The sequence below is a fragment of the Ambystoma mexicanum genome, chromosome 6q (genome assembly GCF_040938575.1).
Source record: "Ambystoma mexicanum isolate Mex_15411 chromosome 6q, UKY_AmexF1_1, whole genome shotgun sequence".
NCBI lineage: Eukaryota > Metazoa > Chordata > Amphibia > Caudata > Ambystomatidae > Ambystoma > Ambystoma mexicanum.
In genome coordinates, this window is record NC_090937.1 from 155799471 (window position 1) to 155815072 (window position 15602).

At 48.9% G+C, this 15602-nt stretch overlaps 1 protein-coding gene across 2 annotated transcripts in view; it reads left to right on the forward strand.

Moving 5' to 3' along the window:
* Window positions 1–15602, forward strand: part of USO1 (USO1 vesicle transport factor) — a 1608467-nt gene that overhangs the window by 772001 nt on the left and 820864 nt on the right. For both annotated transcript variants that reach the window (XM_069630579.1, XM_069630578.1), the window contains exon 12: window positions 14346–14500. In XM_069630579.1, the coding sequence (XP_069486680.1) occupies window positions 14346–14500 (155 nt within the window). The remainder of the gene's footprint in view (window positions 1–14345; window positions 14501–15602) is intronic.

Consider the following 15602-nt stretch of genomic DNA (forward strand, 5'->3'; position numbering starts at 1 on the left):
ATCGAGATTCGAGATCCTCATTTTTCTTGGCGACCTCCGACACCTGTCTTGCCAATGTGGCAACCTCTGAGAGAAGAGTTGCAATATCATCCTCTGCTGTACCCACCCTGGACTCGACCTCCGTAACCCGGCCATCCATTTTTTCCATATGGGCCTTGATTGAAGAGATGGTCCCATTTATGTCGTCTAGCTTGGTATGGAGGGCAGTAAACCCCTCTCTCATGAATTCAAACATCTTCTGGGATTCGGCAGGATCAGCAGGAGTAGGTGTGGTAGGCTCAGATTCCAGACCAGGTTTGGCCGGCTTAGTTGGGGCTTTAGCAAACATTTTGATGGAGCTTTGTTTTTTGCCGGCCCCCTTGGGCATTGTCCCAGCAGGTTGCACGATCAGCGAATGTATTTCCCAGGGGAGGCTAGGGTAGTTCCGCAGGGCCTGCGTCCCAGACAGGCAGCAGGATTATTTGCAAACTGGCGGACCTAAGGCACCATGTAATGATCCCGGGAAACCAAGGCGTATGGTTAAGCCTAGGATTGGTCCCAATGATCGAGCTCCGAGCTGAACCAGTCGTGTAAATCAGGACAGATTCCTGTCAGGAAAGTGGGGGTCCGAAGAACCTGGGGGTAGAGTACGGGTGAGTGTCTGGGACCAGGTGACCCCTGAACGAGGAGTAGGCTCAGCGACACTAAGTCTATGTGGATATGCGCCGGAGTAAAGCAGAAGCGGCAGAGATGAGGTCATCAAGTGAGGTGCACTACCACTAGCAGACAGAGTGCTGGCAGATTGTTCAGTATCCAAGAAGAGTTGTGCCGGTGTGTAGGTGCCTGTTTGCAGATGTCACGTGTTGATAAGACAGACCCCGAAGCCAGAAGGCCCGGGGGGGACCAGGGTCTAGGGTTTGCAGGTGATGTCCCCTTCCAGATGGCCCATCCGGTTTGGAATCGAAGTGCATATGAATGGGCAGCAGGATATAGACCAAGTAAGAAGTGGTCCGGGAAGTGTCATAGACTGTAGCTCAGCTGTGAAGAACCTAGTTTAACAGGTGAAATGCTCTGTAGATGAGAGCAGGACTAGGCACATCAGCAGGTACAGGCAGGCTCCTCCGTAACAATACGATTAGTGCCACCTCCGGTGTAAGGGGAACTGAAGAATGTATTGTGTCCTCTCAAGTACCATGGGGAGAGTGGGGGACCGGCTCCCTCTGGGCAGCGGGTAAGCGTGATGAGTTGGGGGCGTTCTGAAATGGCATATTGGTGCAGAGAGCAGGGGAAGCGGATCTCTGAAACACTAAGGAGAGTGAGAACCCTGCTGATGTAGGGGATAGCCGGAGGCTGCACTTAGTGTGTTCACATCCACAGCAGGGGCGAGGGGGAGTCCAGAATCGTGGGTGCCGAGATATGGTAACTGGTGTGGGGGCCCCAGACACCCCCCACTTCCCCCTGACCCTGCAGTCTACAACACGGCGGGATGGGCAGCAGCAGTGCAAGGTGGCACCGCTCGGCACCGGACTCACCGTGTGTGCCTGCAGCTGCCGCCTCCCGCGTACCGGTCTGTCAGGTCCCCCTCACACCAGTTCGGGGTCTTCTGTGTGATGAGCATACGCCCCCGGAGAGGACCCCGACCTTGCCACAGACAGGGTGGGGGTCACAGACGGGCCGCCCCAGATGCTCTGGTCCAGTCCGCTCAAAGCCTGCAGTGCCGTCCTGCAGGCGGTGGTCTCGGAGAGGGGGAGACAGCAGCTGTAGGGGCGGAATGCGGGGGCCAGTGAGACCTCAGGACAAGCGCCGGACAACTCTCTCCCGCAACGCCACGCAGGCCGATGGCCACAGTCTCTCACCTCTCCTCCAGAGGAGGCCCAGCAGCCGCGGCTAATACCGATGCAGGAGGCAGGCCTCCCCGAACGCCGCAAGCAGATCCTGGCACCGCCGCCTCTCGGTCCGCCAAGGATGCCAAAAGTCTGCACAGCGGGTTGAAATTTTGGCCCAGCACTTATGTGGGAATCAGAGAAGGTTAGGTAGAGGTAGCCACCAGTCTTCTCTAGCGAGTAACAGGGGTACCACGGCGAATAATGAAGTTGGTACGTCCACCCAGCACGGAGCTCTGATTTAGGTGGCCATGCTCCTTCAGCGCAACAGTGCCTCCTGGGGATTCATATTTAACTGTGCCGTGGCGAAAGAGGAGAGAGAAACCTGGTGTGCAGGGGAAGCCCCCTGATATCATAACGCTGGCAGGAGGTAGAGCGCAAGCTAGTCGCGGAGCCCGTGCCTTGTGGAGAGGGAGAGAATGCGAGGAACAGATGCCGGAGAACCAGCGTGTGTAGATGCAAGAAGATTCTCTGGTTGACCTAGGGGTAAGAAAGCAACCTGGTGGTGGCGTCGCCATAAACTGGACGTCGTGGCAGGATGTCCCAAGAATAATGCTGATACTTCCCGTGAAGGAAGCGAGGCACACTTCCAACCAGCAGCATGAGTCCATGGACCCGAGAACATGAAGGCGAGAAGCCGAGAGAGGGAGAGAACAGTCCCGAGCGAGAGCTGGCCACAACCCCCGGCCTGTACCAAGAGGTACCTGGGCAACTGGGAGGCTCGTCTGATATAGCTATCACTCAGAGAACTTGTCCCAGTCACAAGAATGAGAAGGCAGGGTTAAAGGTATGTGATGAGAGTTGGAGACAAATAATGAGTGACTGAAAGAATGAAGAGTTATTAGAGGAAACTGTCACTTTGTCCCAGTACAAAGGATGAGCTTTCAAACCTGCAACAAAGCCAAGTAAGAACTGAAAAACCTAGAAGAGAAGGGCAGAGTCCACATAAATATTGTATAACCAATAAGCGAAGAGATTCAACCCAGAGGTGAAAAGCCTAGAAGAGAGGTGCAGAATCAGTACGGCTGGATATAACCAGCCCGATCAGAGACATTGGAAGAATGATCATTACTGATGAGAAAAGAAGCTTAAAAGGGGGCAGAACTAAACCCTGACCAAGTACACCCAGAGGGAAGGCCAGGGAGGACACTACAAATAAGTGTTAAGAAAGGTTATCTTGGAGGATATTCTGAAAAGGAGATCAGAAAAAAGCATGAGGAAGAAAAGTGTTCTTGAGAAACTACAAGAGTTGATCGCAGAGACTGTCTGTTCTACCAAGAGTGCATATAATTTATGGAGTTGTTGAATGAACTGGGAGAGAGACTAGGTGAAGACATCATTCCCTTGGTCTATGTAAGTTAGTTAACATAAGTGACAGGGCCAGATAGGGTAGTTTGGACAGAGGACCCATTTTCTTTTATACTTCATGAGAACATACAAGCACCTTTAGTTTCTTTAGATAGGTAGAGTACTCCCGTTAGTGATGGGGAAAGTTAGGGCTTCTACTTATAATTGTCATTAAAAGAAATGTCATCATGTCTTCCGATTGTCCAACTCTTTCTTCCGACCCGCCTCAACCCACAAACATTTTGCTTTTGAACCCGTCTTGACTTTTTTTAGGGAAGAACTTTTCAGCTTCACTCCTCTGGGCTTTTGTTAATTTTGTTTGGAGGAAACTGATCAGTCCTTCAGACTTTTAGGACTGGGAAACTGTTTCGTCTTTTTACCTTTCTACCTTTTTGGTAACTTTTTAACGGTGCACACTGCATCTTGCAATGCAGTTCAGTGGAGATAACTTTGTATCACCCTAGTCTTTTACACTTTTTATTTTTGGTAACTTTTATATGTGTCTAAAGAAAAGCTGGTGGCAGCAATTACCTTTTTAACGTTATTTCTAGAGTGCACATTCACATTTACTGTGTATGGCTACTAAATGTTGCTACTGCCACAAGAATTTTCCTTGTTCTTTTGCAATATTGTTCTTTGGCCTTCTTCCTGCTTTCTTCAGTCAGGAAAACCTTATCAGGTCTTGCACTTAGCCAGGAAAGCTGCTGCTTTCGTGGGCGAGCCATGCCTTTGTGTGTGCTTGGTCCAGAAAGGGGTGGGACTGTCTGGTCCCACTCCACATCCATGGTGCCTGAAAGTCTGGGTGTGTGGCATGAGTGAAACCCACAGTGGTCCCTTTTTGGACCACTGCTGGCTGTTTGAATGGTGCCGTTCCTTATCTTTGGTAGGCTTGGACTTGCTTCCAGCCAGGATGTAGCATAGGAAGAGGACTCCTGCAGCCTTTTCTTGAGATCAACTTTGGAGCCAAGTATCCTGTGTAGACAAGCAGCCGACTGAAGATCTGTGGATGACTCCCGAAGAGGTCCAGCATCCTTGTCTGTTTGGCACGGTGAAGCCCGGCTGGACGACCTTATGTGCGAAGGCCCCGAGAAGTGCTTCAACCCTTCGACTGGTGGGACCAACCAGTCTCAAAACATTCCTGAAGATCCAGCCGTCCTGAGCCTTCAGAAATGTGTGCCTGGACTCCCGAGTGGACTTACCAGCTCACTAGTGGGCTACCTCGGTAGAACAGTCGCTGTTCTACGTTCATTGCCAGAAGTTTGTTTGTTGCCAGCTCGTGGTATAAGTCGCCTTCCTACTGAATTTCAGCCTCCTAGCTTCAAGGGATCCTGCTTTTGTATGAAATTGCACCGGGGGTGGGGGGGGGCGATAGATGTAAGATACCATGAGTAAGAAATCACAATCTGCCATATCCATTAAAATGGATGTCGCAACGCAACGTTGCAAAAGAAGAGTTTTCCATCTATCTTTCGCTCCTATCCAAGGTTCCTAATTCAGACTTCATCCGTCTCAAAGGAGTCCCTCTCCTACATCAGTATCCAGTTGACTGCACATTAAATCTCAGTGCATAAATCAAAACATAGTAAAAATATCACAACTCCAGCATCTACTCATGAGCTTCTATCTCAAAGTCCCTACGAACAGTAGTACAACCCTGTGTCATGTGCAAACTAGTCTGTAGTAACTGGACTTTTCCAAGAGCCGGTTTGCTCCAGTAAGAAGCAGTGCAAGACACAACTGTCTCTGGCACCAATAAATACTGGACTGCATCATCCCAGTGCTAATTGTGCTGTACTGGCTCCTCCCTTATCCTTTTTCCCCACCTAGGTTTACCCCAGCCCAAAACTCATCCTTCTTGATCTGTTCATTTGTACTATTCCTGTAGTACATCTGAGTAATTCGACCATCTGCACCGTGGGTGTGCGCTCGCCTGGGCGATTTTGAAATTTTAAATGAAATTGAATGATGGTAGAACAACCTCCGGAAAAGTGTGGGGGTAATCCGCACACATTTTCCTATGCTCCCTGCATGCTATACACATAGACCTGTGTACTCTGGGTAGACACAGCCTACAGGCACCGTCTCCCTGGTCATATTTAGTTTGAATATGACAGCCAATAGTACATCAAGGCATCTCAGAATGGGGAAGGCAAAACCTTCCTCCTGACATGGCCAGCCTAATTAACTAGCAAAGGCTTCATGGATCCGCCTTACCCTTTGTTAGCTGCTGTTGGCAGCTTCGCATACTAATCAGAGTTAATTCAAGCAGGCACACAGGAGGCCTGGTTGCAGGACTAACAAAGGACAGGAAAACCCCAACAACCTTTGATATGCACTGTCAACCTGAAGCCAGCTCCTGCCTCTCAATGGCAGTGACTTGTCATGTCTCGGATTATGTATTTACAGTAGTCGTCCCTGCAGGGGGACCCCATTCAGAAGGTACGTGTATGTGATTTGACTGCAACCAAAAGTCTGGTCTCGCCACATCTTCAAGGGACACCTGCCGCTTTAATCAGGAACTACAGAGAGCTCAATTAACCAGGAGACCCTTTGATCCACAACAGATAAGAAGATGGGTGGGACTTAGTATTGCATGTTTTCACCCCTTTACCTTTTCGTTTGCATAGCACTCTGGTTATGAACTCATGTATACAGGAGATCGTTGGTGGGGACCCAGGAATGGTTCATTAAGGTAGGCTTAGCCTACACCAATCATTGTGGCCCATTTGGCTTTAAAAGAGGGTTGAGACCCTCTTTTGGGACATCATCTGAAGACTTTGCAAGGAGTAACACGAACAACTCATTTGGACCCTCACAGAAGGAACAGTCTGCTTTACAGCTTCCGCCAGTGAAGGAAGGCCAGGATTTTCAAGAGGGAAGCAAGATCCCTCCCAAAACATCTCCCAGGGAATAGAGGGAGATACTGAATCCAGAGGACCCTCACAGAGCTCCAGAACCAGTATCCAGCCAGCACAAAGTGTGCTCTGCTTGGCTCTGCAGCAAGCTTCCTAGGTGGGAAGTGCCAGACAGTCTCTGAACCAAACCAAAGACAAGGCCGCTGCCTGAAACACTCGCCTCCGCTTTGGGCCGTCCGCCTTAAAGGCTGACACAAGCCCAGTGAAGAAGCTAGGAGCAGTGCATCGACGAGCATCAACCAGCGTCTGCCTTAAAGGAAATTTTCGAGCCAGTCAAGCTGCAACCGACTTCACCGGTGACTGTTGTCACGCCGTAGTCGCTAATGTTGTCCGAGACACCTCGACCAGTGCTTCAGACCCGCCAACCAGCACTGAGACGATTCCGGAGTCCGAGCCGATGTGTAGGCCAGCCTGCAGCCGTCCGTCCAGCCTCTCTCGCTGAACTGCCTTCTGCCTAATACCTGCAGCTGTCTCCTGTCTTTAACTGTTGCAGGAGCTGCAAAGAACCCTGAAACCGACTCAACCCTGTTGCGCACCAACAACTTATACAAGCACAAGGTACATTGTGGTTCTGTCGTCCTGGTCCTTTCCTCGAAGGCCCCTCGTGACATTTTATGACTTATTGCTTTCCTTTTGCATTGAAACTAAGTATCCTTGAACTATTGAGATGCATTACTTTACTGACTACCTGTCAGTATACAGAGTGCATCCCTTTTCCTTCTTTGAAACCCTGTCCTCTGTATTTCTTTACAGGGTGGGTTGTATTTTATAGTGTGTTAGAACTGTTTGTTGTGATAATAATATAGTAGATATTTGTATTCAACCTTATCTGGACCGTCCCTTTCAGCATTGGGTAATAATTGTATTTTTTGCTGTATTGCAACTAACGATCCACAACCTTTTGGAGATAAGCCTGTCGTTTTGTTCACATTACCAAAATTGGACAAGGAAATGTATAATTTGCTTGTGTTTCCAATCTGTTCGGATCCCTTCTGGTGTACTGGAGGCATGGGGATGATTGATAGTTTAGAAACCGATGTTCATCCCTGGACCACTGGTGCCCCGGAAGTTGATTCGTCACAGTACGGAAATCCGGGTGGTGTTTAATTAGCTATAGAAGGGCCGGTTGCCAGGGACCGATGGCTACCCAGTCGAATTATGCAGACATATTGGTTCCCAAACTGAAATTGGTGTATGTTGTCACCTTCACAACGAGGCTCCTACCGGAGTCCATGTGCGAAGAGATGGTGATTGTACTCTTGAAATCTCAGAAAGATCCAACAATTTGTGAATCGGGTCATCCTTTCTCATTAACTAATATCAATGAGAAATTTCTTGGGAAGGTCATCACCATTGGATTTTCTGGGGCAGTTATATAACTACTTCATGTGGACCAGTGTGGGTTAGTGGGGGGGTAGAAATAACCCCTGAACCTTAGGAGGTTGCGTTATATTATGGACATGACCAATAATTCCACTGAGGAGTTAGCACCTATGTCCTTGGAGGCTGTCAAGTCTTTGATTCATTTAAGTGGGATTGGTTATTCAAGATCCTGGAAAATAATGGCTTAGTCTCAAACATCCTGAGATGGATACTCTGTTGTACAGTAGTCCCATGGCAAGAGTTAGGACTGGAGATTGGATCTCCTCCTTTCCAGCGTCCATCTGGGACATTAGACATGGGTATCCAATATCTTTGGTCCTTTTTGCCTTGGGCCTGGAATACCTGGCTGGATACATTTGATGTTAAATGGCTGACCCTGGCTTAGTTGTGCAATTGTGCATGTGTGTGTGTAATTATATTGGAGGTTCTGGAGAATTTCAACAGGCTTCCTGGTCAATAGGGAGAAGTCTATTGTTTTCCCACTGGCATGTATGACTAATAGGTTATGTGATTATTACCCGGACTCTGGAATACGGTGGGAGTTTGAGTAATTTAAGTACTCGGGGAGGGGAGAGTTTGTTCATAACAGTGAGAGCTCTCACTGGGATAGAGAATGCCACCACCTTCTGGAAAACGTTACCTCTTTCACTGATGGGTAGGGTGGCGTTGTCAAAATGGTAGCTCTCCAAAGGCTGTTGTATTTTTTGCTTAATATCCTTTATACGATTAAGCAGGTCTTTTTTAAGATGTTAGATGTCAGGATTGTGGAGCTTCTCTGTGGTTCCGGCAGACAGAAGGTGGCACTAAAGACCCTAAGGAAATCGTATGAAGCCGAGGGTCTGACATAGCTGAATTATGAGCTGTACTTTTTGGCTGAATAAGTACAGTACATGCTGAGATGGGATGACTCTGGGGAGGGCAGATGGATTAGGTTGTTTGGATATCTCCAGACACACCGTCATGGTATTGAGTTGCTGTGGAACACAGTGGGAAAGGCAGGGAAGACTTTGGTGGGGCCAGGTGGTGGTGCAGGCGTGGAGGATATTGGCATCAAACTTCAGCTGTGGGAAGTGTACTGTTCAGAACTACCACAGAGCTTTTATGTGGTTCTTCTATGTATATTTAGGGATATGCGTCTCTCTGTATTATATAGGTCGGGTTGTAGGTATATGGGGGATTTCTTCATAGGTGTTTTACTCCCGTTTTCAGATTGGGACGAGCGAAATCAGAAGCCCAGAGGGCAGTTTTTGAATTACGCTATAGCGGTTCGGAGAATGTCCGATTATGGTTGGATCTTCCGTCGGAACCAGAATCTACCCCTGTGATACCAGATGCTCCTTTCCATCTGGGTCAGGTAGTGATGAATTTTGGCAATCTACAAACTGTTAGTAAATGCACAGCAAACTGAGGCTCCTGTGTCCCAGGCCAAATGGGAGCAGGATTTAGGTTATTCTATGTCGCAGGTTATTCTATGTCGCATCAAGAATGGCTCAAGAAGTGGAAGCACTTAGTGGGAGCAGGTATTGAAAGTATCTTGCAATGCCAGATTTAAAGTAATTCAGTATATTTTCTTTTATAAGATGCACATGACTCCAGCAAAAATGCATATGGTCAACCCCAACCTACTAACCAATTGCCCCGGGTGTTCTCAGGGATGGGACGGCATCTGGCACATGGTATGGGGGTGTCCCACGATCCAGACATTTTGGAGGGAAGTGATGGTTGGGATTAATGATTTATTAGGTGGTGCATACGCGTGCATGCTGTGAAGGCCCAGAAATGAGAGGCAGATACAAAGTTGTACTTTTTTAAACATCAGATATTTTATGAACTCAAAAAGGTTGATTCTCCAGCATGGGGTCTGGCATGGATTCACATGCTCATGAATATTACCAGTCGTCAGCCTGGGGATCCTCAGTAAAGAAAAAATCTGTTTCATTTCTGATTGGCTGGTCATACTGCCCTGAGCCAATGACTGCCCTCTACCTAAGCCCCTCCTCTGGCAGCCATCTTCAAATTTTTACTGCACGTTCAAGTGTTGGGAGTCTGTGTTTAGCTCTCGAGCTTTTACTCCGTTTATTGTTTTTTGGAAGAGTATTAGTCTATTTTTCAGTGAATCGGGCCTTGTGCTCCATCGATCAACCCATCCGATTAATGGGGACCCATTGTCGGATTTCTCCGCGCCCCTCAAGGGCGAATTTCGTCGAGTTTCTTTGTGGAGGCTTCCAGAAGATTCTCAGGCCTACGCCGCATGGACCATGTCGGAGGAGAAGGAGGATTCGACTCACCTGTTCAAGATCTGCTCCAGCTGCGGCTCACGAAATGTCTTCTCGGACGACAAGCATTCCGAATGTCTTTACTGCCTGTATCCGGCACACAAGGAGGATTATTGTGCGTTTTGCCAGATGTCCTCACGCACGATGAAGGATTGACACAGGCGGCTGAACGAGTGGCTACAGGCCAAGGCCCCTGCCCTGGGTGGGTCCCAGCAGCATGTCTCTCCCAGTTCCAAGAAGGCTGAGCGGGCTTCTAAGAACTTTGAGGGCACCTCTCCCACTGAGGTCCAACAGAAGGCTAAGAACCGTAAGTCCACTGTCACCGGGAGCGCCATTGCAACGGGCTCCGCGGCAGCCAGGGCTTGTTCGATGTCTCCAGCCTCTGTCACCAGTCAACGCTCAGGATCTTCGGCCAAGAGGAAGTCAGACCATCCGGGCAAACTCAAGGAGAGGGCGAAGTCCGGCCTACCGGAGAAGTCCACGGACCTCACCCTAAGGAGAAGGCCAAGCAGGACAAGGCTCCGGCCCTGACCGCGAAGGCCCAGGTGCACCCGGCGAAGGCCCAGTCATCCATCGAGGGCGTGGCAGAGTCTCTGGCGAAGGCCGCCAAGATGGTCCCGCAGGACGATATCTCCTCTGAGGAGGAGCTCACCGGTCTGAAAACCATCCAGGAGGAGGGAAACGTAGGAAGCAGGCCCTATGACGAGCGCACTGATGAAGGCGATGACGCCATGAAGGAAGAGCAGCATGGCAACAATGGTTTGGGGTCCCAGCCGGTGCCCCAGCGGCCTATTCCGCCTGCACTTAAGCTGCCCCCCCCACCTCAGGCATCTCCTAGAGACCCCTCCGTGCACATCCTTTCGGCACTGCATACGCTGGTCTCAGAGATCCAGACAAGGATGCCTATCGTGCTGGCGGCCCTGCCTGCAGTGCCAACGCCGGCCGACCTCCCCCTCCCAAGAAGAAGAGAGTACACCCTACACCACCTTGACACCCTTCGTCCCCCTGTGCCCCCCTGAGGGATGAGACGTACACGGCTCTGACAGGCACGGACAACGACAGCGGGGTTAGTTTTCAGCTCGCCTCGGAGGAGAAGGAGGGATTCCTATGTCAGCGCAGAGAGGTGAAGAGGAAGACCATCCTCTGTCACACTTCTGGATGACGTTTGGAACGAGGGTTTGTCTCTCTTGAAGAACCCTTCCACGGCCTCGGCGAGGAGGGATCGCCTTGAGAAGTAGAGGGTACCGTACTTTGCACCCAAGTGCTTACGGCCCTAGCCTTCTCCGGACTCTGTGCTGTCCGATGCGGCCAGGAAGAAGTCCTCGGGTGGTTCGGCCTCAGCGGCTTCCACCCCACCGGACAGCGAGGGCAAGAATTTAGATGCCATGGGACGATGGGTCATCTGTTAGGCAGCGACTACCATCCCGCCAACAAGGGATTTCGTCAAATGGGCAACAGCGTTTGCCTTTATCATCGTGGCTGGCTCAAGGCCACCAACTTTCAGCAGGACGTTCAGTCGAAAGTGCTGGACATTCCCTTTGACAGGGACAAATTTTTCGGGAAGGCTGTGGATGAGTCTCTCCAAGCCATAAAGACGGACACTGAGACGGCATGTGGTTTGGGCACTCTTAAGCAACGGAAGCTGTCCTTTCGGACCTCGGGCAGCAAGTCCTAAGGGATCCTCCAAGGGCTTCGGCGGGGGAGATCAAACTCTTACCGCCAACCCTCCCGCTCTTCGGCCCAGGAGAAGAACATGGGCTGCTCCAAGACCGTCGGAGGAGGACGTAGCCAGGGTCCCCAAGACGGCCCTTCAACATCCAAGCAGGATTGAATCAGCTGTGGCGTCGGTCCCCACCGGTGCACCCCAGTGGGAGGCTGGCTGGCGAACTTCAGCAGTGTGTGGAAGACATCTCCACCGACCATTGGGTGCTGTAGGCACTCGCCCACGCTCACACCCTCGAATTTCAACTGAAGTGTCCCAGAATACCACCCATGGCCTGGCAGGAAAACCACGTCCCCTAGCTGTTGCTGGAAGTGGAGGCCATGCTAAAGAAAGGCGTCATAGAGCTCGTCCCGAAGAGGCTCCGGGGCGCCGGAGTGTACTCCAGGTACTTCCTCGTCAGAAAGAAGACGGGGCTGGAGGCCCATTCTCGACCTTCGACTGAACAAATAAATCAAGTCCAAAATTTCTGCATGGTTACTCTTCAGCACGTGCTTAGACAGCTGGAAGAGGGGGACTTCATGTCGTCGCTGGACTTAGAGGATGCATACTTCCACATCCCCATTCACAAAGGGCACCACAAGTTCCTGCGTTTGAACTCGAGGACTGTTTATATAATTTTGACAAGACTTAGACTGATCTTACATTTTAGATTTCAAGGCAGGGAAACTCTTTAGGATAAAGATAGAAAGGCTGTCATGGAACAAGTTACTTACCTGTAACTGTTGTTCTCCAGCATGGGTCTGGCATGGATTCACATGCTCATGAATATTTCCCGCCGTCAGGCGGGAATCCTCGGTAAAGAAAAAATCAGTTTTTCATTTCTGAACTTTCTCCTAACAACCAATCACTGAGCTCTGGGTCATACTGCACCCAGCCAATGACTGCCCTCTACCTAAGCCTCTCTGACCGCCATCTTCAGATTTGGTAGCACGTAAAGTGGCAGTAGGACCAAGAGAAGAGCCGCAGAGGGGCAGGCGGGAGGGTTCGCGTGTGAATCCATGCCAGACCCATGCCGGAGTAACAGGTAAGTAACTTATTCCTTCTCCAGCATGGGGTTTGGCATGGATTCACATGCTCCTGAATAAGGAATGCATAACAGTACACACATGCACAACCACGGCAGGTGGCAAAGGCTCAACATAAGCATCTCTTACCCCCTCACCAGGCTCACCTTCAAGGGAACAGGTTGCGCAGCACTGCTTAGCCGACTCTGGACTCCTCCCTGGAATCCTTGTCGACGCAGTAGAATCTCATGAAGGGGTGCGCAACCTCCACGTAGCGCCCTGCAGATGTCCAGCACGGGCACACCAGGCAGGAACGCCGTAGTTCTTGTGTGCCCAGCAGTTCATTGAGACTACACATCATCCCCATGCCCTCCCTACTTCCTGGCCCATCTCCCCCATTCTAACCACAGACTGCAGTATCTGCATGCCATCAGAGAGGCATTTCATCAGGCGAAGTTGCGAAACACACAATTGCCCCAGCAGAAACAATCCCCTCCTCCTGTTCAATCACTCTAGTGATACGCAGAATCTCAATTTCTGCCAAAGCCTGACCTCTTAATAACTGTGACCCATTGCCCAATAAGCAGACCCTTAGGATGTTTCCACGAAAAACCATCTGGCGTTTCACCAGTATCAAGAGGAACCTTGTTATTTTTGTCCTATAGCTATCCTTCTTCCCTCCTAGCAGTTTCCCCAGTATACACAGTGAAGGTGTTTTGATGAATCCTATGGTGTCATCACTGATCCCCAGCTTAAATGTTCCTCCCATGTGGCCAGGGAAAGGCAGCTGCTGCCTGATCCTGATCCTGACCCTGGGGGTGGTAGTATGAAGGAGGTTCACATGGGAGGAGATTTCTGTTGGGGAGATGTGGTTATTCAATTAAGAGAGACACAGTATTCTCCCCTTCTCTGTGAGGAAGACTCTATAATTCCAGAGTTGCTGGTGGCATATTTTCATTATTCAAATCCCTCTAGTTGTGAAATCCTAAAACCCCTCCTTGTCAAAAATCCTAAACAAAATGCCATTCACATTTAATGTGTGCATAACACCAACAGAATATCTTCTGTCTCCAATGTCTGTGAATTAAACACGAGAGGTTTGAGGGGGGGAATCTGAGGGGAATATGGAAGAAGAGGGACTTTGTTGTGGGTAGGTAGTGACTGATGGACACCCTTGTCCCAAGGGTCATTGGAACTGGTATAGGATGTATGGTTGACCTTTACAGTTCTCTTCTGTCTTTGCATTATATCACACCTGTGTTTGGAATAATAAAAAGATATTTCAAAAATAATAACAGCTATTCTGACTGTTAGTATTTTATTTGTTATCGTACTTCAATCACAACTTGTTAACAGATGCCTGCTGCCTGCCCACCAAAATATTGGCATACTGGTGTTGCATAACATGAACCCTATGTTGCAAGGCCCTACTCCTCTGTCATAGTTGTTCTGCTGTGTACAGCATGCCTGCTCCTTGTGAGGGCCTAATTTTCCCTCTGTAAAAACGCATTTCTCTACCCAAGTGTTTATACTCAATCAGGTACATTTGTAGTGGACAAAGAAATTAAGTTGTACAGCGCATTTATAATAACCTGCTTTGGAAAGTTCATCTCGATTTTGAAGTTCATGCAAAATGTATTTTGGAGGTTCCTCTTTTAAGCACTTGGTTGTCCGGCGTCTCTCTGGTGGCCTGCTTTTGCTCATGACATTAGGTACATTTTAGATAGCATTGATATTTCTCTGACGTGCATGCCTATTCTGCAACACAAAGCAGGGTAACATTCACTCTGTGCTTTCAATCAATTTATGCCAAGCTTTTTTCTTTTCAAATACAGGCCAGCAATCGTTGTACTTCTGATGTCCATGGTGAATGAAAGACAACCATTTGTTTTACGTTGTGCTGTTCTGTATTGCTTCCAGTGTTTCTTGTACAAAAACCAAAAAGGGCAAGGTGAAATCGTGGCAACACTTTTGCCTTCAACTATAGATGGTAAACCTTCTTAACTTTATTTACTTTTTTTTAATAAAGCAAAATGTTTGATCTGAGTAATCCATATGGCACGAGAATTTTAATTTGTGTTTGTTTTACCATTGGCAGTCTCCACCTACACAGATGTAGCATTTTACATTTGTACACTGGGCAGTATATGTCTACTAATCAGCTGTGCACTGTATCCAATAGTGATTTTGGATGGGAGCAAAATAAATTAAACTGCCCTTCCTCCTTTTTTTACTTGCAATTTCAAATGTCTGCTATTCCTAATAAATTCAATATGGAAATTCAAAATGGGCATCCACTCTTATAGCCTTTAGTGCCTCCCGCCATGTGACTGTTGAGAACGCCCACTTGAGAACAAATAACTGGTGTATTTTGGGATTTTCTCTACCAATTGAGTGCAAAGAAGCTGGCTACAAAAAGAGGAATATTGCAGTGTAAGTTGATTTGAACCTAAGGAAGCAGCTGAAGAGTACAGTGTTGACTGTGAACCTGAGTACTGAGCTAGCGTCTCGAGGGAGAAGAGGCACTGAAGAACCATGCTGCCTCAGGAAGCCCTTGCATGCTGACTGCTTGCCTGAGGCGTGCATGCTTACAAGACAACCTGAGAAGCTGGGCAAGTCTGAGGGAACTGCAAGTTCTGACTTTCTGTAAATCTCCTTATCTGTCTAATCACCCTCCAGTATTTCCTAGACTAGACCTGCTCTAGCTTTGATGTTGTTTCTACAGGGTAGTAGGAATGTGCCTTTCACACACTTAAGACCCACTCTCTTCTTTCTCTCACACCCTGATACTACTCTCTATCTCTCACTACTATTCGACCCTCCTTCCTCAACCCTCCTCCTTCCAACTCCAATCCAACTCTGTCTCTCTATCTTCTACATCCACCCTCCAGTGTTAACTCTCATAATCTATCCTGTCACTCTCCACTCTACTACTGTTCTCCCCTCTCTTTCTACTCTCTACTCTGCTACTTTCCCTCTCCACTCTACTATTCCTTCTGCTACTCTACCCTCTCCTGCTACTTTTCCCTCTCCACTTTGCGACTGCTCCTCCCTCTCCACTCTGCGACTGCTCCCCCCTCTTCACTCTGCTA